This window comes from Temnothorax curvispinosus, unplaced genomic scaffold (assembly GCF_003070985.1).
Source record: "Temnothorax curvispinosus isolate PA1 unplaced genomic scaffold, ASM307098v1 QBEX01000305.1, whole genome shotgun sequence".
Classification (NCBI taxonomy): domain Eukaryota; kingdom Metazoa; phylum Arthropoda; class Insecta; order Hymenoptera; family Formicidae; genus Temnothorax; species Temnothorax curvispinosus.
In genome coordinates this window covers 486,448-514,281 of record NW_020210085.1, presented here as the reverse complement: position 1 = coordinate 514,281, position 27,834 = coordinate 486,448, and the positions used below count along the sequence as shown (strand labels likewise).

General features: G+C 46.4%; 1 protein-coding gene across 3 annotated transcripts in view; it reads right to left on the bottom strand.

Moving 5' to 3' along the window:
* LOC112452730 (protein trachealess) overlaps positions 1-27,834 on the bottom strand; it is a 76,853-nt gene that overhangs the window by 3,523 nt on the left and 45,496 nt on the right. Inside the window, exons 1-8 of one of the 3 annotated variants that reach the window (XM_025013099.1) lie at positions 14,893-15,513; positions 7,695-7,933; positions 3,874-3,950; positions 3,428-3,517; positions 2,224-2,416; positions 1,761-1,882; positions 1,420-1,613; positions 663-769 (exon numbers count right to left, since the gene is read on the bottom strand). In XM_025013099.1, coding sequence (XP_024868867.1) covers positions 663-769; positions 1,420-1,613; positions 1,761-1,882; positions 2,224-2,416; positions 3,428-3,517; positions 3,874-3,950; positions 7,695-7,933; positions 14,893-15,098 — 1,228 coding nt within the window. In that variant the 5' untranslated portion in view covers positions 15,099-15,513. Of the gene's footprint in view, positions 1-662; positions 770-1,419; positions 1,614-1,760; positions 1,883-2,223; positions 2,417-3,427; positions 3,518-3,873; positions 3,951-7,694; positions 7,934-14,892; positions 15,514-27,834 lie in introns of those variants that run through there. The other 2 variants (XM_025013109.1, XM_025013092.1) reach the window with 2 other exon arrangements.

Here is a 27,834-nt window from a genome sequence, read left to right as displayed (position 1 = left end):
TTTTTACGGTATTAAAACGTTAATTTAATTCCTATTTGCCGATTTTACTTAGCGGTCCGACACTATCACGTCCGTTAGTCAAAGAAATCTTTTGTAATTAATTTTTGCTCGATGGAAATTTAGAGAGAGAATACAGTTTATGTTTTCTCGATAATCTTTGCGTACCCTTTTCTCGAATTGCTATTTCTTGCAAATTTTGCAACTCATTTTCTTCATCGCAGCTATTATTTCTTTCTTTCATCTTTTAGTGTCCCCCATTTATTTTGTAAACTTTCGTTCTTTTTCGAGCATATCACCTTTCGTCTTAGACTTAATCGACAAACGAAATATTACTAGTAGAGAAGCACATCGTCGTGTTGGGAGTCACCGGCGAAAAGTTACCCTCCCACGATTGTTTATGGCATCGGTACGGCGATAGATTGCGGTCACGGCGACGTATTCGAGACTCACAAAAATTCGCGTGACGCAACTATTGTTCAAGACAAATTATTCGGGATTCACACGCGTATACATTCCTTCGAACATTACACAGAAAACATTGGGGGAGAGCGAGCGAGGACCCCCTCTCGCGCGTGACTCTGTGCGCGATCGTGCAAACGGTACTCACTCGACTTGACTACGATCGAACGTGGCGAACGTAATTCATGACCAGTCATACTCACGGTCTACGTGGGACTTTCGGAGACGATTCGCGTCCTCGCCGTGGCACAGCGTGTAAAGATTCTTCCCCGTCAATTCGTCGGCGGTGTAGTCCAGTAAATCGGACACCCTGAAGAACACAGAAATACAACGCTCTCGTTATAAAGCGGCTGTTTATAAATTCATCTAGAGGAAACCACGCGAAGAAATGTAGAATAGTTATTTGTGTAACAAGTGAGGTAAGATGAAAATTCCCGGGTGCGGAGTTTACGCACGAGCCGAAGGCGAGTGCGGTAACCGCACCCGGGAATTTTCATCTTTACCCACGGCTTACACTCTCTATTTTATGTTGCAAATGCCTGGAAAGTGGTCTATCACGCACGCGTAGCGTGCGTAATGGGGCACTTTCCATGCACGTGTTGCATAATAGGATTTACAGTTTGTCATACAAGAGCATATGGATGAAGTAATTCTCTTCTTCGCCAGTAATGATTAACAAAGTGATAATTTATTTCGACCTAACTGGCAATTTATTAAATAATAATGCTTACATGTTTCAACCATTGTTTTTGGTTCTTATCAAGTGTATATAATCTAACAATAAGTCATACATTTAAAGTATTAAAATAATAAATTTATCACTTATTGTTATAGATTACACTTGATAAGGGCAAAAACAATGGTTTTCATATGGTTTGAAAAATTGTTAAATATACTCTCGTGCTATTCTTCTTCAATGGCGTGCGCTACAAACTCGATTCGATACAAGGCAGTACTCACTTTGGTTCGCAATGCGCTATCCGAAAGTCGAAATTGATCCGTGTGACGAACATATCGGTCTCGAGACGAATTTCGTGCACGCTGGGCGGTGGAAGCGCGATGGCCAGCCCGACCATGCCCATCAAAGGCGGCGAGGACTTTCTTGCGTGGCTGAATATAAATTGTGGCCTCAAACGACACAGCAACAGTACGACCTGTGTATACGCGCGTGTAAAAAAAAGAGTATAAAATTATCTTGCACGATAATAAGGCTGTCGTGCGTTAAATAGCGCCAATTAAAACTACGAGAAGATGAGCAAGCTGAGATTTTGTTAATGATTATCAAGCGCGATTTCGCTTACCCGATAACCCGACGACTTGAAATGACACCCCCTCTTCGTTAGAGTGGATTTCATCCTAACGCAAAACGCCCGGTCGTACCCCTTGTACAGTCCACTCGACGACAGCGACATTACCGAGGACACTGAGGATAGATACATATACATGAAGGAATTAATAAGTGTCCCCGAAATACGCTCGGATACATGTATATGCGGATATTGCGTTCTTTAACCCTTTTACTACCAGATAGCAACTATTAATTGCGATTATTCTAAGTTCATCGAATTTTTTCGTAATATCATTAGGTTTTTTTTAATGATGGAAGTCAGGTGCCGATCATCGCACCACTATAAAAACAACATGTTAAACAACATCTTTGACGATGTAAAAAAATAAAATTAAGATCTATCAGATCGCGTTTAATTTTTTAGCAGTTGAAAAGTCAATGAGCGATCCGTGGTATGACGTGGCACGAAGATATACCGTCGGGATTCGCAGTTGAGGACGAACCGTGCTCCTCCGAGGCACCGCTGCTCGGTGAGGCCAGACCGGAATTGGACGAGTGCGGGGCCGAGGTGCTCGTCGACGACGCGAGACCCAGACCGAGCTGCTCGGCGACCTCAGCGTGATCTTGCTGATGGACGTAGTCGAAAACGCTCGAGCCCGTCATCTCTACCTGGAATTAAAAATAATGATCTTTCCTTCTTCGCGGCGGGGTTTATCTCGTCCCCGACAGTCGGCCTGTCGGGGGAACGGGCTCGTGCCGCACCGCCACGAATCGGTTTCAGCGCGAGGCACGCAGGGGTACGCAGGGGGTACGTAGGGGGTACGCAGAGCTCGAGGAAGCCGAACGGGGGGAGGCGAACGGGCGCCGCGGCCATGTTTGTGCCAACGTCGGCTTTCCCGTCGGTTTTCCGAATCCCCGAAACACCCTATTGATTGCCCCACGAGCTTCGCAGAGAACCGAGAGGCTAGAGCTACACACCGGTCACCTCCCGTACCCTCCTCCACCCCCGCTTTACCCCCCTGTAGCTCCGCTCTTCTCTACTCTCTTTCCCCGTCCACCTTCTCGCTCGCGGCATTAGGAATGGCGAACACGCCGCCGTGCAGAGGCTACGTGAGCCGCATGCGACCACCTCCGCCCGCCGCCATCCACCCATCCCATCCTCCCTTTCCTCCCCCTCGCTCTCCCCGTTCTATGTCATGCTCGCCGTCGTGCCAGCCAGTATGGCCGCCAACTCGTACAACCTTCTCCTCTTTTCCTCCCTTGACCTCTCCTCCTTATTCTTCTACAACGCTATCAACTTTTCCTTCTCCTCCTCTTTCGCTACCTCTGCAACCATCGCCGCCACCACCACCACCGTCACCGCTGCCGCCGGCGCCGCCGTCACCGTTGCCGCCACCGTCGTCGCCGCTATCACTTCAACGTTTCAACCTCCTTCTCTTCCGTCAACTTTTCCCTCCTTCTCTTCCACCTCCTCCAGCCATGTCTTTATATCTTTCTACTATCTCTGGCCTTCCGGCTGACGGTACACGTTGCATTCGCGTTTGGCGCACCCACGTTGCTTTTTACTCGCTTTCGCTTTCTCGTTATCGTTATCACTTTTCCCCTTACGCACCCCCTTGACCCGCGCCCGTCGTTTCCGACTTCATCGACGTGGCCGCCATAACGACGAGCCGCGCTTACCTGTGAGAGGCCGAGATATATCGAAACGGTCTCGGATATGTACAGGAATCTACCATCAGCCGCGACAGCCATCGCGAAGCCGTCCAGGGACTGGCGACAGAAAATACGAGATATTTCAGGAACTCCGGATCGAATATTCTCAAACGATAAACGCGAAACGCTTTCCGAACATTTATAGAGATTCCCTCTTTTGAAACAGAGAGATGGGGTAAATTTTGATAATTTTTTTGCATACTTAATTATATTTCGTACTTACTTTATACTTCAAATATATTTAAATTTGTTCAATAGATTCGTATGAGTTTGATTGGAGAATTTTAAGAGCTTATGGCGCAAAATTTAATGCGATATGAAAAGAAACTATTAAAATCGAAGGCGATTTTAGTTAGAAGTAGTTTGATGACTGCATTATCATTTATAACAGCGAGATGGGTAAGTAAACCTACCTGTAATATGTGGGTACCTTGATGAATTTCGAAATGATCTATCGCCGCGCTCGTCGATGATCTGACTCGGTTAGCACCTGTACAACATACAGAGATAACATTAACGCCTAAAAACAATAATGCATAAATGTTTTCTACTATTTTTTAAATTATTAATTTCTCGCGGCAATTTCTCGAATTTTTAGCTAACGCAACTGCAACGCTTAGTTTTATTATTAGATTGGTGCAACTGCAGGTTTGTCGTGTTTGTTGAGTAAAGTTGAAAGTAAAATTACCGCCAAGGCAGTATATTCTTTTTCTTAACTAAAATGAAATTTTTTAATTCGCCTTTAACGGAACTCCCAAGGCTTTTCAACTTTATTCGACAGAAGAGCACGATGGAAAACCGACCTTTCGTAATCTAATCTATTATTTGCTCCATCTGTGATTAATCAAAGATTTGAAACCTCCTTGGACGGGCATTGGTAACGCAATGTCGAACAGTCACGACGGGCCGGCATATGCCTATCGACAAAGGTATCCTCGATTGATCAGCAATACGTGACTCACGCGGCATATAACATCGGCGTTGAGCCATCGGCCCCGCCGCCGACCCCTTTTGCGCCTTCTTTTCTCCCCTCGTTTAACAAACAAGACGCGGGCTACTTCTTACCGTAATAATAATCCCACGCTCCCCAGCAAGCTCCGTAATGAAAGGACTTAGAAGACTCGATCAAACTCGCGCGCGAACCGCTTAATCTCGTAAGTCCATCGGGATGAGGCGGAATGGCCCGGACTTGCCGGACTGACCCTAAGTTTCGGGTTTTCGGTCAACAAGGTAATGCCGATATTTCCTACCGTATACGGAGCCGGACTCCGGGATAATCTAACGGGATTTCGTTTCTTGACGAACGCCTTTGTTCTCCCAATTATAATGACCCTTTCGCCAATACGAACGAGTCCCTTCGCGCGCCCTCGTTGTCTCAATCTTTGAAGATGTAGTTGATCTTTAAAGATACTATCGCTAAGAACGAATTGAAATTTGCGACGTTAATTATAGATCGTCTAAAGTGGGCTTCGGCTAATAAGCAATACACATTGATACACGAAAAAAATGACGTTGTACCTATCAACAGCATTATTTTTTGTATCAACAGCATCAGTGTTATTGAGACAAAATTTATTGATCCAACATCAATATTAATGAACAAAAACCATCAGATAATTGTTTTAATAATTTAAATATTTGGTCCAATAATATCCAATTGAATTATCTACTTATGCTTGTGGCAGCCCGTGACGTCGACGTTTAATTGAAGCAACTTCATTTTTTTTCCGTGTACACTTTCATTATAAGAACGTTTCATTTTTTAGATGGTTTGTGAAAGGTGAATTACTTTTGTAACGCGGATATTATATTATAGCTCGCCGCGCGGTCAATTGTCCACGCGAGTCCGGTACCGCACCTTCGTCTATCACAATATTTTGATAAATATAACTTGGCCGTACGCGCGTGTTTGTCTTGGGCAGCTTAGAAAAATATTCGCGCCGGTATTTCCGCGCGCGAATATCACGTAATTATTGTACGAGATGGGAGCTGTCGATCGATTATTCCTTCCGAACGATCCTCGGCGGATCGATAAGCCGACCGCTGTCGAAGTCTCGGAATCGCGAAATCATTTTACCCGGTTAAGTCGAGCGGCCTGTCTCGTTCGTTCTGACGGCGGCCCTGACATGCGGGCGCGAACACAGAAGAGGGGCCGCACTGGATTTAGTTTGACGAGGAGTTGCGGCACAGCGATGCGCGGTGCCTAACTCAATTTCGTTAGTTTAGTTACATTGGCGGTTCGTAACGCGAGGCGCGCGCTCGTAGGGGGCTGTCGTGATTAGATTTTCATGTGGATAGTGGTAGAGAGGTACCTAAGCCTTTATACGTACCCGCGCGTACGTGGCGCAAAACCCCTCTTTCACTCTCTCTTTCTCTATCTTTTCGCGACCTTCCCGCACTGTAAATATTAACTCAACCGACCCCTCTCGTATTCCGAAAATATGCGGTGGCTCCGCGACAGTAAGTGAAGCTTCTCGACAAATTCAACAACGGTGTCTTTACGATCTCTCCTTTGTGGAGAAGAACTTTGCTCTCATCGATAGATAGCGGGGACATTAGCGACAATACAACAACGGTCTATTCTTTCTGAAAAAGTGCTTTCTGAAAAGGCTTGATTAGACGGTAATAGTACGGTTCGACTACCTCAAATGAAAAAAGCGTGAGAGCAAAAATGCCGCCAAAATAAGCTGGTATAAGCTGCTCCCTTTTCGCTAAATGAAGCACGAAAATGAAGGAGGCCCGCGGCGATCTTATCGCTCGATGATTGCCGACAATTCTCTATTACTATGTATCTAGAAATCTCTCTCTTTCGCAGGCTGCATGGTCACTGGAATTATAAAGGGTATCAGGAAGCTCGATCTATTGCGAAGTTTACGTGTTTCCTTAAGGAGGCTGCTGTCCACAATCTTTGCCAGATACACCCCAGGGTGTATCCTGGTGGTTTTTATGTTTCGCGTTATGTTATGTAGACAAAAAGTTATTTCATCAAACTATATATAAAAGACGTTGCACGAAAAGCCCTTACCCACAGCATATTTTTGTAAATCGAATTACGGCACCCACGTCGCGACACGATGTCGGTTCCGTCTGATAATAGAAGACACGTGTCTAGCGAGACGACATCGTTCGTAATCGGAGACAGGCCGAATATCTATCTGCTGGCTTTAACGCGATTACCGCATGCTCTTGCGACGCTTCTTTTATTCATATACTTTAATTTTTTTTGGCTTTAATCAAATTTCGATCATTTAATGGACTACATTAATATTTCTACATCTATCTGCTAAATATCAAGTTCTTGATACGAAGCACACGTAATGAAAAATATAAAATACATGTTACACGTTTGCGATGTTTCTCTTACTTTTACTTCCGTTTCTTATTTTGTTTCAAATTAATATAAAATATCGATTTATACATTTACATATTTAACTGTTGAATATCAAGTTCTTGGTAAGAAGCATATATCGAAAAGCATATATGAAATACATATCACACATACGATGAAACACCGCGACGATACATTCCGCACGTGTCCGCCGCAACGTCAGTTTACTCTACTGCAGACGACGCGAGCGTAAAGGAATTATAACGCGGCTGACTTCCTCTCTTATTCTTATCCCCAGAGAGGAAGTTAGGCGTACGGAATATACGGGGTCCCGATCCCTATTAACAGTCTGGATGACTCCCCCTTCCCGAAGTTAAATGCTGATCCATCAACAGACATCATCGGCAGATATATATCTTCGTCGAGTCGGCTGCCCGGAGAGCGAGAGAGATTACATTTATCACGATAAATTAAAACAAAATGTTCGCAACTCGATATTGCGATATATCGCGTATCACTTTTATATCTGACTGAAATAAAAACAGATAGAATTAGAATCTACTTAAATGATACACGAATTATACAAATTTCAATAGCTACATGTAAGATCAGAATTCATTGCTCAATTGCTCGAAAAATGTACGAGAAAGAAATAATCTTGCTGCCGCAATGGAACCATTGGTAGGTACATTCTTGTCAAATACATCTTACTCTTGCGACGAAACGACTTAATCCAAATAATTTGCGGAGCCAACGAAATTATTTTCAGTAAAGTCAGTATTCTTAAGAAATCTTTCAGTTGTTATATACAACAGTCAATAACAATCGCTGTAAGAGCGCGAAATGTGATGTGCCAGCGAATCTTTTTTCTTCGAGTCGCCGATGAAACGTGACGTATTGTCTTACCTTTGACGGATTTGCTGGGCGGTGGACCGTCCCGGGACCACGGCGGATCACCGTGACTGGAGAAGTCGCGTAGTTTGAGGTACGAGATCGTTAGCCTTATTATGGAGGCCTTGTCCAACTGGGAGGTGATAGCCGCCGGGAGTGGTAGCATTTTTGCGAGCTCGTAGAACTCGAAGTTCTCTTTACCCCGCCGCGACCTCGCCGCGTCCCGGCTCTTCTCCTTGCGCAACTCCAAGATGCTGTAATGCAAACACGCGCACGGTTATAGCAGCGAAGCAGCGCGTCTCTTCGGATCGCAGTAGACGCTATCGTGGATCGCGATTCGCACGTACAGAGAACAGTCCCCAGAGAGAAAAAAAAAGATTTCAAATAATTCTGTCTGCCAACGTTTATCCCTTTAACCCTCGACTGTGGTTGTGGAGTCTCTGCGACTTTCGCGACTTGCTTCGTAATTTTGACCAATTATTTTAGGAAAACAAATAAAAATTTTATTCTGTAAGGTAAATGTACCAATGCGACAGTCTGTTGTTACCTGGACAGTCAGTGGACGCGTATCTATGTCTGGACACCTTTGTCATTTCAGTCCTTAAGTAAGTATAACGCGAATTAACATACTATAACAAAAGTTTCAAAATACAAGAAAAATATTTTTATGTTTAATTTTAATTCGCGTTGTACTTATTTAAAGACTAAAAATGATAAAGGTGTCCAGATATAGATACGTGTCCACTGACTGTCCAGGCATTGGTATATTTACCTTACATGATGCTGAAAAATACAAGGAAATGTAGTAAATGCGTGATACGGAGAGTGATGGTTTTTATTTCTCTGTTTTCACATCTGAAAATTGGAGTTCACATGTCCGCAGTTAAGGGTTAACCAACTGGGATTGCGAGCGCGGAAGTGTACCCTTACTGTCGTTTGCGTAGGGGCAGACTCGATTTTCTCAAACTGGTTAAAAGACCAGCAGTTCGATAAATCGTTCTAGCGAGACAATCGTGAAATCCTACAAATTTCGTTCATAAGTTTTAGCCAAGAGAAAGACGGCGATCAGCTCGCGGATTCGTTCCGTACTTCTGGTCTCGTTCCTCTTATCGGATGCCCGTCGTTCGCCGCGACGCATCTTCTGATGGCATTTGCGACATACGACAGAGGCGGGCGTTGTTATATCGCGCAAATACACGCGGCAGAAGCTGAAATTATGCGGCCGCGCAAATAGGTATAAAGGCGGAGAGGCGTGGCGATGTGCTGTGTCGCGGTGCGGCCACCGCTTAAGCGGCATACATTATTCAAGCGCTATGAAGCCCATGTTTACTGACAAGCCGGCGGAACGTATCCGCGTAGTGAACATCGGCGTAACGTAACCACGCCCAACGGACGGCCCCTCGGATGCACGGTTTTACATTTAAACTGTAAACGCCGGCCAATTGGAAATGGCGGACCGGCGACGGCGACGGCGTCGCGCGTAATTTACGTGCCGTTTCTTGGTACCGCTTGGTCGTTAACCTTCGACGACGACGGCGAATCGGAGAACCGCGGCGCGGGTGGACCCACGTCGAGCGCTACTTTCCAGGATGTCGCGAGCGTACGCGAAGATTTTGTTAAATCGCGACGAATACTTGCCCAACGGACTCGTTCTAGGCGGGACACGAATCGTTTTGGGATTCAAGATTCAAGGAACGTTGCGTGCCATCAAATGCCAATTTTTAATGCGTTAGCCGTCAGCTGTTTTCCATCTGGGACGGTAAGGCGCGACTAACTCCTCTTCTTCGGGAATTCCTCACCCCGGTGTATCGAAGAGTACGCGTAAATCGGCGAAACCCCCGCGTAACTCCGTGAGATTTGTCCCCAGGAAGGCATTGGATAGTTAAGAGTTTCGCCCATTAACTAACTCCCGTCGTTCGGAAGCAGGTTCGGGGACCGGTTCGAAGTCGAAATGATACGAAACGCGATGGGATTTTTATTCGTTCGCTATTGCGCTTAACGACTGTAAAACGACGGTGCTTTCCCCCATCCACCCCCGTGAGTTTTGTCTCTCCCTCGCACGAGAAATGCGCCAACACGATGGTAACCCATTATGACCGTTCTCGCTGCCACCCGAGCGGGGATCGGAAGTCGTAAAAACGAAAGAAAGGGGGAGAGAAAAAGAGAACATCTCACCGATATATATATATAGGCCCATCACTAGGCCAGAATCTTGTTTTGGCATTTTACAGGCATTCCGCGACACTCGATCCTTTCTACCCCCCGGTGAAGTTTCGTTCACGGCCAGGCTTTCGTTTTCGTCCCAAAGGGATAATGACAGATTCCTCCCTTCCGCGGCTGTTCGCCAAATGATAGAGTATTTTGCAGTAGAGCGTGGCGCTAAACTTTTCCCGCCGGCTCTTGATATCGCGATTCTTGTCGGGTACTCAAACGGATATAATAATGCGTTTCTTTTAATGTTAAAATAATTAAACGTAATGTGGATTTCTCGTGTTTCTCCACACGTCACGTTTACTTGTAGCGCAAACGTCGTTCCCCGTTACGTGAACGCGGACCAAATTGAGACGATTAAAAGCCGACGGTTCCGCCGACGATTGGCGAGGATAAAGAATACGAGGGGGAAGAGAGGGACGCAGCTTCCTTCGTTTCCTTTGACCGTGTCGAGTCCATTCCCCAAGAGGAACGGAACTTAGCCGGAGAGAAGCCGAAGCCTAAGCGCACCGAACAGCAGCCGCCCTCGTATACGGCCGGGTCGCCGCGGCGGGCGCGGCGAAACGCGTCTGCAGACGTGTGAAAATAAAATTACGTCCAACTTTCGGTCAAATTGGTCGGAATTGGGCGGCGAGGGCGGTAGGGCAAGGGCTCGCGAGACCCGAGAGTCCCGTGGGGCCGGAGATAGCGGTCCCTCGCGCAACCATCGCACGCCGGTATATATCCTTGGCGATTCTCGAGAAGAGGCTACCACCGTGGAGAGGCGCCTTCCGCCACCGTGCTCGACATTCTCTCGCCTCTCTAAGTGCTGCCTATCAATAATTCAGCAGCGAGCTATGACGAGCTCTCGCCCTCGGATGCTCGCCACCCCTCTGTTTCCTCGTTTCTCAGCTTCGAGCGCGGCTCAGATCGTCGAATCGTCACCGCGCCCCGTAGGTACGAAAAATGACAGTTTCGTGGTAATAATCGGGCGAATTACCGAGCGAACAACGTCGTTTCTCTACATCGGAATCTATGATGGAAAAGCCTATTGAGATTTTCGGCTCACAATCGCGCGCGAGATTTTTATCACCCGGAAAATGTCTTTCATGTCTATAAAAGAAAATGTGGCAATATGTTAATCTGGTTTAAATATAATTTTTTCAAATGTTAGCAGAGATTATATTTCTGGTATTCCAAGGAACAACGATTTCTCCAGAGAAAGTTGCGTTAAAAAATGCGAGAGTCGCGAGTTTATTATGATATTTATCCATCGTTTCGTAACTAACGATAGCTTTCGAAGTTTGTACTGTTTGCGTGATTTTTTTTATTTTTCTCAGTCACAATTATTTCACGATCTTACGATAAAATATTTTCTCTCTTTCTTTGGAAAATACATATTTTTAGAGATCGAATGTGTCTGTTTTACGAGGATTATTACGTTGCCCGAACGAGCTGAAAGAAAATTGTGTGGTATGTAATCGTAACGGGAATCTTCGCAACCCCTTCGCAATCCCCGATGACGATTGTCCCCGGAGCTCCCTGATATGACTCCTCTCTCGGCGACGAGACAGGAAGCGGGAACGGTATCGGCAACTGTAGAAATTATAATGCGCGTCGTGGCACGGACTCATCGACTAATTCAATTAAACGATTCATTTGCCGGTCCGAAGCACCACCTGAGGGTATGTCCCGGTTCCATCTGTATTTCCACCGTCCGTGGGTATATACGTGCGCCTGTGTGCGCCGCACGCGTTTCTCGCCGAGGAGGAACGTGAGTCGGAAAAGGACGAACGGACCTTCCAACCTACTCCCCGGAGAGTCGTAGCCTCCGCGCAACAATACAATGCTCCTAATGTTACGGCTCCAGTTTCGACATAATTTTCTTTCGCGGTCCCTGGAACCCGGGGGGGGGGGTGGGGAAACCGAACGGCTATCGAATGCCCGGGCTTTTGTAGCGTTACGGCGAAAAATGTCATTTCCGCCGACCGTCCGATAACGAGGAGCGAAGAATAAGTTTTACGGTATCGCTCCGCGCCGCGATTAGATTCGCGTGGGGAATCGTAAATCGCTTCGGTTTCTGCGATGCGCGCGCACGATTTGGACGAGGATTTTTCTACGGTAAGTTTTCCGAGCGACGCGCTAATCCGCGAATTCTCCAATTCATCCGACGCAGTTAGTCGCCGGAGGAGACGACAAGACGTCGCGCGTCGGCGTTGTTGGCAAACCCTTTCGCAAAGTCGCTATAAAAAAAAGCCTCGCGAGCGCTTGTCTTTTGTCGTTTACGTTCTTATTCGATGTCATGAATAATTCACGGTACATCCCTCGCTTCTAGTGGACCAAAGTACGGTCCGCGATTTCATTCATGATGCAACGCTCGAATCATGTCGGGTTTTATAAGCGAGCGCGAAGGGGATAATGCGACGCGTGTAAATTCGCGGCGTTACGCAATTACGCGTATAGGATAAGCTCGGGGACGCCTCTTGCCGTCGAATCCGACGTGGAAAGGGAAAGCTGCGATCGGAAACAATTTTCCTAATTGTCCGCAAATTTTTACGTCCATGTCTATCGATATAATGATATTCTTTCTCGGCGACGAAAGCGATCTATCGCTGTGAGTCAAAGCTACCGGTATACACGCTCTGTATTATAATACTCATCGTGACACGGTCGATAACGACACGAGCAAGGAAACGCTTTCCACGAAACGGAGCGGAATCTGAATGAAAGCAAGGATAAAACAAGGAAAAAAACAAAGCGGAGAAAGAATAACGCCGGGAGCACTAAAGCATCCCGCTGCATCCGCGGACGTAAATCACGCCGTACGCATGCATGCATGCGCTACACACCTATAATAAAACGGAAAAAAGAGAGAGAGAAGAAAAAATGGGAAGAGTAGACAAAGAGAAAGAGAAAAGGAGAGAGAGAGGCGATGTGTGCACGACAGCGAGAGGGCGAGAGAGAGAGAGCGGGTAGATAGAGAGTCGGAGGGAAGTTGGCTCCTGATGACGCGCAGATAAGGGAGGGCTTAAAGTCTACGTGATGAGCTTCCCGATGCGGAGGAGCGGAGGTCGAGCCTGAGAACTTTCGGTAAATGCACTTGTAAGAGCTGTTTCTTCTTTCCTTTACATTTTGGACGCGACCCCAAACTCTCCCCCGGTATCAAACGTAGTTTACGACGCGAAGCGCCTTGTCGTGCCCTTTGTCTTTCCGTCGCGGATACAGCTTTTCTTAATGTTCGAGTGAAGCTGACCGTTACGATTGAGATCGCCATCACGGAAAGAATATAATAATCTTCAACATCGCTTTAGAGAAGTGAAAAGTTGCGATAAAAGAAAAAAATAAAAATTATATATGTATATGAACGAAATGTCTCGGCAGTAATGTTATTTCATATTTTTCCAAAATTCAAGCATCCCTGAAAACATCGTTATAAATCGCTGTAAAAAAAATTATAGAAAACTTGTAAAAAAATAAAATTATAAAGAGGCTGCACATGAAAAATACTGATTAGCTGAAATTTGAAAATAATGCGACTCTACGGTGGGACCGGATTGGCCGAGACTTGGACACCCACTGAAAAGTTAAGTAGCCGACGTTCGGTCGGCTAGTAGAGAAAGCAAGGGGTTTCGAAAGGCCTCACGTCCGTGGCTCGCATCCGGATGCGCCGGTGTCTTAACTTCCGGGAACGTGAGCCCGTGGCCGCGCGGCAGGACGCATTTGTGGCGCGACACGGTCGCCAAAGTCAGATATAATGACGCGGTCACTGATCTCAAGAAGTTGAATTGTTTCGTGACCGCTTCTAGCTTCACTATATTATAATCTCCAAAATAGATTCATATTAGTCGATCGAACTAGATCGTCGATTAAAACGAAGCGAGTCGTTCATACAACTTTTACGAGAATGCATAGGGTTTTCCGTCAAATAAAATTATCGAATTTCGTAAATTTCGCTAATTTTGTCGGTTAATCTACCGCGCTAAGGGCCCATTCTACAATACGTCGCGAACAATGGCAACTGCTAGTTAAAAAGTGTTATTTCTGATTGGCGATTGACAGTTGGAAACAACACTTTTCAACTAACAGTTGCCATCGTTTGCGACGTATTGCAGAATGTCTCTAAGAGTCGCGGAATAACGAATCGTCCTGCTAAATGTAGAAAATAAATTACGCCGATTTTTTTTTCTCCAGCCCCCATAGGATGGTCGACGGTAGTAACGATTAAAGACTGGTCGAATTGCGCTAGCGCGATCGGTTCGTTACCGGCAACGTCCGAAAATCAAAATAGAGGTATATATTGGAAGGAAGATAAGGGCGAAAGGTAACATTGACGGCTCCCCCGGTTGCCCCGTCAGCATCAGCGTTCCTCCGACATCACATCGGGTTTACGGCCGCGGCGTGACGTACTCGTCTGCCCCATTGGTTTACCACCCTTGCGCCTTATACCTACCGCCACCCATCACCATTCCCATTATCCACTCACTGTGACAGAGCTCTCTTGGGACCATACCCTGTACTACGGGGCGGCCCTTTCATCCGATTTCCGAAGGGCCGCGGAAATTCTCAGTGTCAACCGCTCCTCGTCAGATGTACCTGCGTAATTTGTCGAACACGCGGGACGTGGTTACGCGTCAAGTGACATAAATAATACATGATACATTGGGATTAAGCGGCGGGGCGTGTTTCTAGATCGCTCGAGTCTTTTCAAGGATGACTGTAAAGTTAAACATGTCCACCGAGTAAGGTATTTCGAGTTACGCTGATGTTTGGTCAATAGGCATCGCTTCGCGATTGTGAAAATAAAGATGAATTTTATAGCAATTATCGACGAATTAAATCGATCGAAGTGGTCGGTCGATAGACGGTCTATCGAGCGGCCAGAATGGCCAGATCCAATACGTGAGGAGGCTCGTGTCGGATCGTGAGGATCGCGGGTCGATCGCCGTACAAGATTAATGGCGTTTACGATAATTATTAAGTATAATACGTAATTAGAGAAATAAGTATAAGAGAAACAACATGCCCTGGCTCGAGGAGAGGACCCTGACTCTGTTTGTACGGGACACAGAGGTCCGCCGGTACGAACCAGGAGTGCGTGAACGCGGGGTTGATGTTGATCGCCCCAGCGGCCCCCTGATGGGGTCCGCCGACACCGACACCGACCCCGACCCCGACCGGGCTTTGCCGCTGAAAGCCCCCGTAATCCATGGCCACCTGATACGGCAACATTTCTTCAGTGTCGCTTAGCTCTCACTTATCTTCACTTATTTTGACGATACGTCCGACGGTCTCTCGCGACCGCCACTGTTCACCACCCCCGTGCTGTTCACGGTACACAAACTGTCATGCGAACTGGCACTACTCGGTACCGTCCGGAAAGCGATCATTCACGTAGTCGCGGTGCGTTCCCCGAACGCCGACATCGACGGTCCGACAACCGGTCGCACCCCCGATCGAATCCCGGGGATCGCGCGGGTGAAGGGTGGACGTGCGGCGCGGAGGAGCTACGCGGAACGGCCCGTGTACCGCCGTTGTGTTCGGGTTTGTGACCGTGCGAGCGGCTAGACGGGACTGTACCGTCCACGACGAGCGAGAAGTCGCGGGCCGAGAGCACCGAGAGAGCGCGGAGGACGAAGAAGTCGGGAGAGTACGTGAATAACGGGAGCGCGCGCCGAATAACGGGCGGAGTTATCCCGCCCACGAAACGCCCTGCTCGACGAACGATGCTGCTTTCCGGCACGACGCGCGTCCGCCCACTCACCCTGCCTTATTTCGTCGACGTCGTCCTCGTCCTCGTCGTCGTCTTCGTCTTCGTCTTCGTCTTCGGCTTCGGCTTCGGCTTCGGCGCCTGCTCTCGCCGTGATGTTCCACTCTTCGAGCTGACATTGCTCTATCTCTTTCTCTCCCCTTCTTTCCCCCCTCTCTTTTTTCCATCTCTCTCTCTCTCTCTCTCTCTCTCTCTCTCCCTCTCTCTTTCTTTCTTTCTCTCTCTCTTCCGCGTTACGCGATGCGACGCGATACGATGCAACCTCGTTCCTCTTCATCGAGAATGCCATCGTACCGTTCTAGTAAGATTCTCCTTTTTTTGCGCGATTTTTATTTGTGTTTTTCTTATTGAAGATTATCATTGATATCGCACTATACTTATTGCTAGATCAGTTAGATCATTATTGTTCGATTATTAATATACCAAAACTGTATGTCATTCGGTGAATTCTAGTCGTTAAATTACCATCTGGATGAGTTATCGAGTATAAAACCTGAAAAATTTGCATACACCGAGAGACAACGTTTGCGGCGAGCATTATTCGCCATGATGTCGGCGTCGTGAGGTGTCGAGCAGGCCTTTCAATATTCGTCTCGTGCATATGGAAGCCGGGACTTTCACATCTCATTGCGGATGTCCGCAATGTCTACAAATTCATCATATGCGCGTACGCGACTTCATAATATTTCGCAATACACAGAATTATTTTTAATAATTATATCTTTCAATGAAAATGCAAAGAAGGAATCGTCGATTAAACTCACGTTTTCCATTCTTTTCATAATCCCGTTATTGTCTGATGCTTGCAACGAAAGAAATTTGGGACGATTCAATCAACTGCATTTTCAAAAAAACTTGGAAATGCATTGACTCACGAAGAAACATCGAAATATTAATGATAGGTAACAATTAATTACGCGAACAAATTAATCTGAGAATTGTAATTGGACGTTGATCGTAAATATAGTTTTCTTGTGCACGTGTAACTTCAACGCGAATCAAAGCCGTCGGTCTAAACTGTGTAAGTTATTTCATTTTCACTAAAAATTAATTAGCATCGCTCCAAATAAATTTTGAAGACATGATCGATATAAGACTCGATGGTAAGTGTATTAGAAATATTGTAACTTAAATGTTAATAGAAAATATTCTTTGCAATAATAATACTTTCTAGTATTTTAATAAGTAAATATAGACTACCATATTTACTATAAATAGTTAACTGCTATATATGTTTCCTTAGTTCGTACAACTCATGCATCTTTCTTACCGCAATCTCATAATACACATGTTGAGAAGCTACTTCTCTTCAATTTTCTAGTTGCTATAGTGCTACTTTTTTCGCGTAAAAAAATACGCGCATACGGGGATCCTTACAATCAATTCGTATCACGAATCGCGTTTAGAAACTTCGAATCGTCTTAATCGTCTTTTTAGGATATTCGTAGTTAGAAATCGCTTGCGCGACGAAGACGATAGACGATCGTTCGCCGTTCCTAGACTCGATAGGCGACGAGGATCCGGCAGATATACGAGAGACGGATCGAAGCCTAGGCACGGGGGAGAACGACGACGCATCGACATTGCTAGATACGCGACGAGCTTGCTGCGTGCATGTACTTAGCATGCATCCCCGATACGAAGGATTCCTTATTGTATCGTTGCACGTGAGCGTAATGCACAAATATGAACTTGGCTGCGGGCTGTGTTCCTCTACCCGGGAGCCACGCGGTGATAACTCCGTTCTCATAATCATACATATGGATGTCCCGCGCCCGTTGCCTCCTCGATGGTTCGTACGTTGCGTTTATCCGAATAACGAACGTAACGCTCATCGCGATCGTCTAAGGTACGTCACGCGCTAATCGATCCCTTTGATTAATCGCTTTCTCTCTGTGGAAGAAGAACGGCGTATGTACGTCTTTCGCGGAACGCCTGCGTTAAATAGAGAAACTGGCGCCGCGCCGCGTGCCCGTGTATCCATTCTGTCGAACTGGCGATAATTGCGCGGATATAGATGATAAGCGCGGCTCCGAGCGTTATCGGAACGACCGCGTTCGCGGGGATGATTCGCGCAAACTCATACGAAGTACGGTGCGGCACACGGCTCCGGAGCCGCATTAACTCGCCGGTTAATCGCCCGTTCCTTCAATCGGATAATATCGCTTTTACGTACATAACGATCCATATCTAACCCTTTCCGGGACAATGTATCAGCGCGGACGCATAAACGTCGGCCGTCGGGTAAAGAAGGGCCCCATTAAAAGCCGCCGCTCCCCTCCCGCGCGGGCCCGCGGACGCGATAAGAGTTATCTCCATTCTCTAATTGAAAGTTAATTGGTCCACCGTTAGTTAGTCGTGAGAGACCCGGCCGCGGCGCTTCGCTCCCGGGTCGTCTACCACGGCTCGGGGCGGCAATTTAGGAACACTGTACCGACAATAATGAGACCCTATCTTATGGTGTTACCGCCGACCGCCTCCGCTTCGGGTGTACACGTATTACCTACGGTGTTACGTGCGCGCCAAGTCCTCCCACGTGTTCGTAATAAACTGGCCCGCCACTGCCGCCACCGCCGCCTCCGTGTAATCGAGAATTTCCGACCAACACGTAGCAAATACGCGTACCTGAGACAGAAAGATTACGATCGGGGCCTTCGAAGAGCGTGGATCGAGCGCCCGACTTGCGCGCGAGGATGCACGTGTCCTCCTAAACGGTTACGCGTGTTGCGCCAGTTAGTAGCGGTTACTGATTACCAGTAGACGGGGAGAGATAATATCGCGACGTATAAAACGAACGAGCGAGTGAGAAGTTGAATGGCGTCGACTGTGAATTGTCATTTAAGAGTAGAGCGGTAATTTTGTTAAATTACCTCAAACTACCATGAGTCTTCCTATAATATGCGATTAATATAAACTTTAATTAAAGAAAAGAAATAAGATAATAACAAAAAAACAATATCCAAAGAAAGAAATTTTTGATTGTTATTCGCGCGAAAAGAATCCTTTCCGTTTAACGAACGCATGAAAGGCGCTTACAAGAAAATAGGTACGGAGATATACTGAACACTGTCGCGAATCAAAAGGGCAAGCGCGCGGTCTTGCCCGTACGGGATATTTGCCCACAGGGCACACGGGAGATATCCATGGGGTATACGAGGGTTAACGTACATCATGTAAGCGTATGCGGCTCCCGTAATTTTTCAAATTGCACCGCTGTCATTCACCCTAGCTCCCGATCTTACCGTCTCTCGCAAACGGAAACGCGTCGCTCTCCCTCCCCGCGTCCCTATCTTATCCTCCTACCGTCTTTCCCCGACGACCCGTCCCTCCGGTTTCGCCTATACTCCCGCGTCTTCGCCTCTCGTGCCAAATTCTCCCTCCGCTCGCCACGGCATAAGGGGAGCCTGGCTACTAACGAGAAACGAAGTTATTTGAGGGTGCTACAGAAAGGAGTCGGACAATCATAATAATCAAGTGCGATTCGCGTTTATTGTTGGCGATTATTGCTCGCCACCCTCTTGGTTGGCAAGGCCTCGCGCGCTTCGCTCCCGCCGCGGCACGGGCGGTAATAAATAATAACAACCGAATGAATCTTCGCACCGCGGCGCGAAATAAATAGAGTTAAAAAGTTCGCCGATAGCGAGAACTCCCGCGAGATAAGTCCCTGTGAAATATTTCGAGGCGGCCTTTCCTCGTCCGCCCGCCCGCGACGCTTCCGTCGCGCCTCGTAATGGCTAAGCTCATTTCGCCATCGGTTTTCACTTAATGAATCTTGGTCCTTTTCTATAAATTTACTTCCTTTAAAATTTACGATCTTCGCTGCTTATGTATTTCTTAAACGTAATTCATTATCAATCGATAATAATGATATGTAATCATTGACGCAAGCAAGTATGAATTGCAATACTTTATTGCTCATAATTTCTCAATAGAAACCGAAATTTTACGCTTTAATCACCGAACGCTAGTTACAAACTATGATAACTAATGGGATATTACTGACGGACAGAATTAGACTGATCGTTTATCAATTACGTTACACGGCGAGCGTATTAAAAATAAAAGAAGCGGGGCTTCGGGCGCGCGTAAGGATCGTCCCCTTGTCCCGCGATTCATAATTGCGTCGGGGTTTCAATTACGTCTGTCGTCGAGAAAGATTAGCGAAACAAATTGCTTTCTCCTACCGTTAGCGCACGCACACATATCAGCGTAACTTTTTTAACATTAAAGGAAAAAACCGCTCGCCCTAATGCCTCCGGAAAAAAAAAGAGCGCCCGTAGTTACACCGTCCTGGCACCCTCCCTGTCGCGCTACTTAATTATGCCTTGCCGTCTTCGTTCAGGCCGGAGTAATCTCTCGTCCTCCGCGCGTTGCTCCTTCCACGACGCAGGCTGCGTGCACATTCTTGTCAAAGATATTACCTTTTTTTCCCTTTTTAACGCCACGACGTTCCGTCACCGTCGGTTACACGCGTATTTCATCGACCAACGTGACGCTCCTAACGCCATCCGGGGAACGATCTCGTGTGCGTTGTCTTTGAAAAAAGATATTCCACGAAGACTGGTCGCGCGGTGAAGGCTACTTTGACTGGAAATCTGACCGATCGGCCGCAACTGGAGTTGATTAGATTCTATTTACTGGACGCGAGTTTAGTGGTTCGATCCCCCTTCGCTTCCGTCTATTTCATCCCCTTTGTAGCAAATCAACCGGTATACGGGGCCACGATCCCGCAGACCTTTCCTAGTCCGTCGCTAATTTAGAGGAAGAAGTAGCCGCGTTCTGTCTAGTCATTCTTTGGCCAGTCTTTGCAGAACACGTTGCAAGTCGTAAGAAAATATCCAAATATTTTTTTGCATCGGAAGGTCTGTCAAAATATACTTGTTAAGGTTTATTATGAAGAATAAGCGGAGAGAAGCGAATTTTGGGAGGAAGAGAGGAGCTCTTGCTTGTCCTCTCGCAACGACGGGGCAAGAATTTTGATCGGGGAGAAAGAATCGTTCTTTCGAAGCGCATTTCCTTCCACGCGATAGCCCTGCATTCTTGCGCACGTCCGAGAGAACATGGCAATTTTTGGACTTTCAGGCGTACCGTGGCGTAGATTGACAAGCGGGCAGGGGCAGAGCAGCCGTATATACCAGCGGCGGAAAATGGGGTTCGGGGAAAGGAAATAACAGGGTCCGGGACCCTATCGGCGGAGGCAATCACATCCCCCTTCAAGAACACACTGGCATTCACTGAACTTTAAAATCAAATAATGCCCATTAAAATAACAATACGCCGTCCCCGGCGTGCAGGTTAAACATTCTCTCGCTCGGCGCCTAACCCGCTCTCTCTCGCCTACGCTCATTACCATACGGGATCGGGTTACGACAATTACGTTAAGTATCGCCGTCGCTAATACATACCGATTCGAGTCGGGGGGGCGAAGAGAGAGAGAGAGAGCGATCTCGTTTCTCCGTTGACCCCCTAATATCTTAATCAAACCTGGAAGGCAGTTTGTTTTCGCGCACCCGTGATTTCTCCGTCGTCGTAACGGCCAATCCCGACGAAGCGATATACTTGCGTAACCATTTAATAATTCAAATTTTGCGATTAACGATCCGTTGATTGTATAAACAGTCGCGTCTAGAAAAGGACCTGGCGAAAGACAGGTCTTTGGAGATTCACCACCTGTGCGAGAGAAACACGAGAGATCGTTATCGCGAGTGGTCGCTTCGCAGGATTGACATAACGTAAACGGCGGCAGGACCGTGACCTAAGATCGTTATCGTCGCGTTGCACGCGATGCTTATCGCGTCATAATATATCGATCTTACTGGGTTTCTCTTATGCTTTTTGTGACGGCTACGTTAATTCTGGCGATTTTATAGTCGTGTCAAAAAAAATTTGTCGCCACGGAAGTAAATTTGTGTTTCTGTTAATTAATAAATTCGATTCTCTCAGGCTTTATCACGTATATATCTGTCACGCGAATTTGTTATACTGATCGCACGACCGTAATGCACAGCAATACGGTAGGTTTTGTCTGGCCGAGGGTGCCGATATTTATGATAAAATTGCTTCTTTGGAAAGTTCCCCCGAGACTGGGGAAACTACGCACGGCGATTTATGCACGCTGGACGAAACAGTCGGACACGCTACGTCTTAACGTCTATTAGACCAACGATCGCGCCGATCGATTCGTATCGCGTATATTTTTATTATATCGGTTCGGATTTTGGTGATTTTAATACAATATACGATACGTCAGATCGTAATGCTGTCATCAGCCACGCGCGTCAACGAGGAGTTGCAAAAGGAATGCCTCGCTCGTTCGTTACGTAAGTTGCGTCAGAGGTGGCTTCGATCGCACGGCACGACGCGACGCGACGCCACGCTTCGTCCGTAAAAAATGATAGCCAAAATCGACAAGCATTGCCGATTCATTTATATGTACATTGCGATTATTAAGAACGAATAAAATACATCGAATCAGAGTCCGATTTGTACGGTCGAGCCGGGAGCCGGGGATAGCAGGACGTGGCGCGATATTTAGGTCGACTCATCAGTTTCCCCGGCCGTTCGCGATTTCCATGCGGGACAAAAGGGGAGAGAAGAGACGGTCGCTCTCGGGTCGAGAAAGAACTAAAGTTAGAATGGAAAGGTGAGTTTCCAGGCGGCTATCAAGCCGCCATGGCGACGGCGATCTAACGACTCCGCGCGTTGACAACCGGATGCGAGGAGAGGCGCAGGAGAGGCCCGATACTCGCCACGGCGTGGAGCGGCGAGTTCCCGCATCGGTCATTAGCATGCAACTCGCGGACGTACATATTTTGGGGAGTCCTCGCGAAGAATACCAATATTCCGCTTTGACATTCCAATAAAACGCGCTCGTTTTGTTTATGAGCTTGTACGCGATGCGTGAGCGTGCGTGCGTGTGCGCGCGCGCACGCAACCGCACGTCCACGTCGCGTCGTCACCGTCACCGAGGTGGTTACATCAAAACGCATGAATGGTATTGGAGATTGAAATGGGAACGAAGAGACAGGGAATATACGACCGCACCCACACCGATCGGTGCCAGACCGCTGGAAACGCGTTAACGAACGTCGTTCCACCCTCTCAGCCGCATCAAGACAAGATGTTGAATATACGCGTATAGAAAGGACTCGTGTTCCTTCGCCAACGTCTGCTAAATTCTGTCCCCCTAACTTTATTAGTTTTACACTTATTTTACGTCCAAAATATTTATATACCTCTCACTTCTTTCCGAAATGTGTACGCTGCAATTTAATCGTCGACACGTAGGCGACTTATCAAATACTGTCGCCAACATTTTTTTTTTTTGGTATATATTTCGCGCGGAAAATGAATGAACAAGCTCGACAGCCGGCCACGCGGAGATCATGCAGATAATTGCTAAATTTATTTCTGCGGGGGTACGGAAGCCCGAGTCGTAACTAACGCAGCGTCGTCGGAAGAAAGCGGCGATGGGGAAGAAGGGGCGAAAAGATACAGAACCGATCCGAAGCGAGGCATATATTCCCCCGTGGAATCTCCGAGTCGCCAGCGAGAGAGATACGTATACAAGCCCGACTTGACACGATTTTCAATCGTGCGTATAAATAAAAAAAGTTCTCAAATGGCAGGGACATATTACGCTTCGCGTACGGGACGTTCCGCAAGACGAGCTTCCGTTTATAAGACGATTGCCGGCCGTGATCTCGTTACTCTTGCGGCGGATTCCGACGACGATTTTTTTTTTTCGTGAATGCTCCGCTGACCCCGTCGTCGTCGGACTCGAGTCGTTCCGACATACAAGCTTCGTACTACGAGATAAGGGAAGGGAGTCGTCGTGCCGAACCGAGGCATGCGTGCCTCGCGCTAGTCGATGAGGGGAAGGAACGAGCGAGCGGAGGATAGTGGAGCCAGTGGAGGTGTCATCGATGCCGCGGGTATTACGGCAATGATTGGTATGCCCGACAATCGATCTACGATCTCTCCTCTCCCCTTTTCCGCGCGTCCTGCCGCGATGCGAAGCCCGGTCCCCGCTCCATGTCGTTTCCATCGGCAGGATATCGAGAATTACCCGGGCACAATGGCATATACACGGTCTCGCTTCGCGATCCGTTCACGGCTCTCGCTTATATACGCACATAATACACATTAGGCTTGTTGGTGTGTTGTAGTTGAAAATTGCGCCGTTTCCTCGTTACGCCGCGCATCGGACCGTCCAGCCGCAAAACCGCACGGTGGTGATGCTTTGTACCACGCGGTTCCGATTGCTATATATTAAAATTATTGCTACCGCGTTCTGTAGGAACGCGCTTATTGGACACTCGCACTCTGGTGCCCCGTATCGGAAAATATATCAGCGCGGATCAGCGCCGGACAAGTCGTATACATGTTTCAGAAAATCTGGAATATTACGAAAACTCTCGTAAAAATATTACTCGAAACTGCGCGTTTCTTCGTTTCGTATACGCCGCTTCCGTTGCGTGTGTTTCATCTGATCCACGCGGGGGAGGAAAAAGATAGAGAGCTACGAGAGAGCGTCGTAAAATAGTTTCGGGACGGCGCGAGGCGATAGAACGGTGATAGAAGAATCCGTTACCGCCTCGTTCATCTGCGCTGCGATCTCCATTTTTACGAGCACGAACGCACGACTACCCGTTTCGGAGAGAGCGCAGGGTAACGTAACGGCGTGCAGTGTGCGTCCGGTAATATATTATATTATACCTGCTGCAGTTCCTTACGTCTCTGTTAAGGCGTCCGAGATCGAAACGGCGATCAGATCTTTCTCTCGGGGTAACAGGGTAACAGTATCGAGGGTGGCGGGTAACGGTACCCTGCGGCTCGACATCTTTCTCTCCCGCGATATCGGGATAACAACAAGCGCGCCAGACATAATATACACTTGCGTATTAATTATGCAAATGAAATTCAGAGATTATCCGACCGTCCAATTTTTTGTCAGGCACGAAAGCTGTAATAATATATCTAAATGCAGTTGTAAATATAATATATCTAAATGATTTTAGTTCTTGGGAAGGCGCTCATTAATTTCAGTTTTCTTATAGTCCGTGTTGTTACAAAAATAATAGTAAGATTGAGGCAATATTTTTAAATATAGTGCAAATGGTACATCGGCGCGACACGCTTCTTTACGTATAAGGCAATATGTACGCCGAGAGTAGTATATTTATCATGTAAGCGAGCAATTTAGGGAAGATCATTTTTCACAGGGTGCGACGACTTTGGATTCCGGGGTGTGTGACTCGGTGAGGGTGAATGGGGTGTTATTGGCCGGCGGGCGAACACACCAGACGGACATCACCCTCCTGGAGATCTTCGGCCTGACTGATGATTTTTGCTTTCCAGTATCGTATCTTATAGATACGCTATTTGCGATCCTCCCGTTCGATCATCCGTTGTTTTTGTATGACTGCGTCGCGGCGTCGCACGATCGCATAATGTGATTCTAATTATATTTTCATGAGATCAAGATAAAAATCTATCATTTCTTTTACGTTAGGATACTTTATCTTAAAGAATCACAGTAGGAAATAACAAACACATGTTACGTTTACACGTTCGGCTTTATAATCAGAATGACTTCGCTAATTGGCTCCTTTTACCAAGCGCAGGGTATATGTCAATTGCGCGCGAGGGTGGGAGCGTTTTCCCGCGGGTATACAGATAAAAGAACGTCAAGAAACGAAGCACGGAGAAGTAACGGCCTGTTAAAGATAAGGAAATGAGGTGTCGCACCCTGCGCGATCTTGGAAAGGCCGGAAGGGTCTTTTCTTCCGCGCCCGGTGTGCCATGCCGTACCGGAGCACCCCTTGGAGGATTTTCCCCCCCGGTAACGTTTCGGAGCTAGCTGTTGAGCTTCGAATACCTTTACGCTCGGACGGTCGGATGGTCAGTTGACCCTTCCTTCGATAAAACGCACCGTAACGCCGTCCGACGATCGATGAACCTAACGTCCTTTCCGGAAATGTCTCTTGTATTTTCAAGCGCGATTGCGTCAAGAGGCATGTTAGTGCGAAGCGTGTGTGAAATAGTAATTTGTTGTATTAGGGAATTTAAATTTCTCGTGGCGGAATGTACTCTGGTTTAGAATTATCTGTAATAATATATGTAGAACTCGCGCTCACTTCGGTCCTTCGACCGCGCTTACAAGTTAGCGCAAATTCGATGCTAGCCAGAAAATTCTTATCTTAATGTAGCAAATAACTGGAGGGAGCGACGGAGAGTACGGTGAGATAACAGTGCCTAACCGATCTAATCTCGCCGCTGATTTAACTCGCTTCATAATTCTTCAACCTAATCTGAATCCGCGTGTAAGCATTAGGCCTCCCTTATGGGCTTCATAAGCGCGTCTACGTCCGCATTTAATTTAATATATTCCTGTTTCCTACTGGGTCATTCGGAATATTCAGTGCTCCAGACACTTCCTGTGACGCACACGGGATATCAAAAGTTTTATGAAAATTAATTATTTCTTTTTTAGAAATAGTCGCGCCTATTAAATATAATATTTAGAGACACAATATAAAAATTAGTTAGAAGTTACAATTTTTTCGAACTCGAACGCGACGTCCGGCTCGCGTTGATAGATTTATCTTTTTCTAATAATCTTATAAAAAGTATACCAGAGAATATTTTCTTAAATTATAATATCGTACCCGGTCTATTGTCGACCAGACGCAATGTATGTATGACCGCAAAACGGCAAACTTTTTGCGGCCGATCTTGACAGTTGGCGTTGACAGCCGATTCCGCAAAGTGTACTCTGGCACGCGGTAACAAGGGCTCTTGGCATGTCCAATAATTTTTGGGGTGCGACACCGAGAAGATTCGGGGATGCGCGAACCCTCAAAACGGCTGACAAGTCGAGTCTCTCTCTCTCTCTCTCTCCCCCTCCGGGGAGTCCTTCCCCCGTGTCTCTTAAAATCGCGAGATTTTCAAAACAGATGCACCCTGCCGCCGTGAAATAGCTTTTTAAACTCCTCGACCGATGTTACGCGTTATAAGGAGCAAGCGAACAACTCCCCATCTGCTCCTGAACGTTCTGATCCTGGCAGTAACAGTCTTAAAGAGCCATTTCATATTTTCCGAGAGATATCCTGGCTCGGGCGCTCCTCTGCCGCGCTTCTCTCCTCGCTGTAAAGTGGCGAATATTTATGAGGAGCTTCTATAAATGACGCATACCTACGTATATATCGGTATCGGGCGCAATATTCATTCGCAACTGTCCATATATCGTGAAATATCTCTTAGCGTTGTATTATTAGAGAAGTCAATTATAGCCTGAATTATTAGAAATACGTTTTACAGTTGCTATCGCAATTTATCCATTTTATTTTATTTTATTACTACAATATTGTTATTACTAAATATTTTTCATTTCTTCATTTCGCTGAAAAAGAACCTTTTATTATATTTCAAAAAATATATATAATTTGCACAAAAAAATTAATTTATTTTACTCATCTATATCTATAATATTCACGACGCGCGTGAGATAATAAAGATGATTACGTTATGTCATGTAGAACATATTGTATAATACTGTACGATAGGATATGTCATCTATAAACTGTCTCTACCATGTGTCCCGCTATATCATCAAGACCGGGCTCCTAAACCGAGGACCCCAAATAAATATAGCACATATTACACTTTAGGCATTAGACCCCCTAATGGGATTTACGCGAATCTTAATCAGTCGTTTCGCGCGATCACGAATAGGATGTCGCTTGGAAAAGACACGTAATAATGATATCTTTGTCCCACCGCTATGTAATGTTGACGAAAATGACAAAAAATATTTGTTTAGCTATTAGTGCATTCTAAAATATACGTAATTGCAAACATACGTATTTCGCTAAAGCACTTTCAAATGGCGACTAAGGTTTCGCTCATTTTTTGTGATTATATCACATGTATAGATAATCAAATAAAATAATTATCATATGCTTAATTGTTATAAAACAATTATGACAAACAACTACATCCATTTGTTTATTGTTTGTGCAAATAATGCAAAGTTTTTCATGAAATTTTTAAGATGTATAATCAATGTTAATAATAGGAAGTTCATTACTGTTTATTACTGCAAAACTTTTGCAGATGGATCAATTACTCGAATATCATGATTTGTCATCTGTCTGTCTGTCTGTCTGTCAGTTCCTTGGACCAATGAAATCTGCT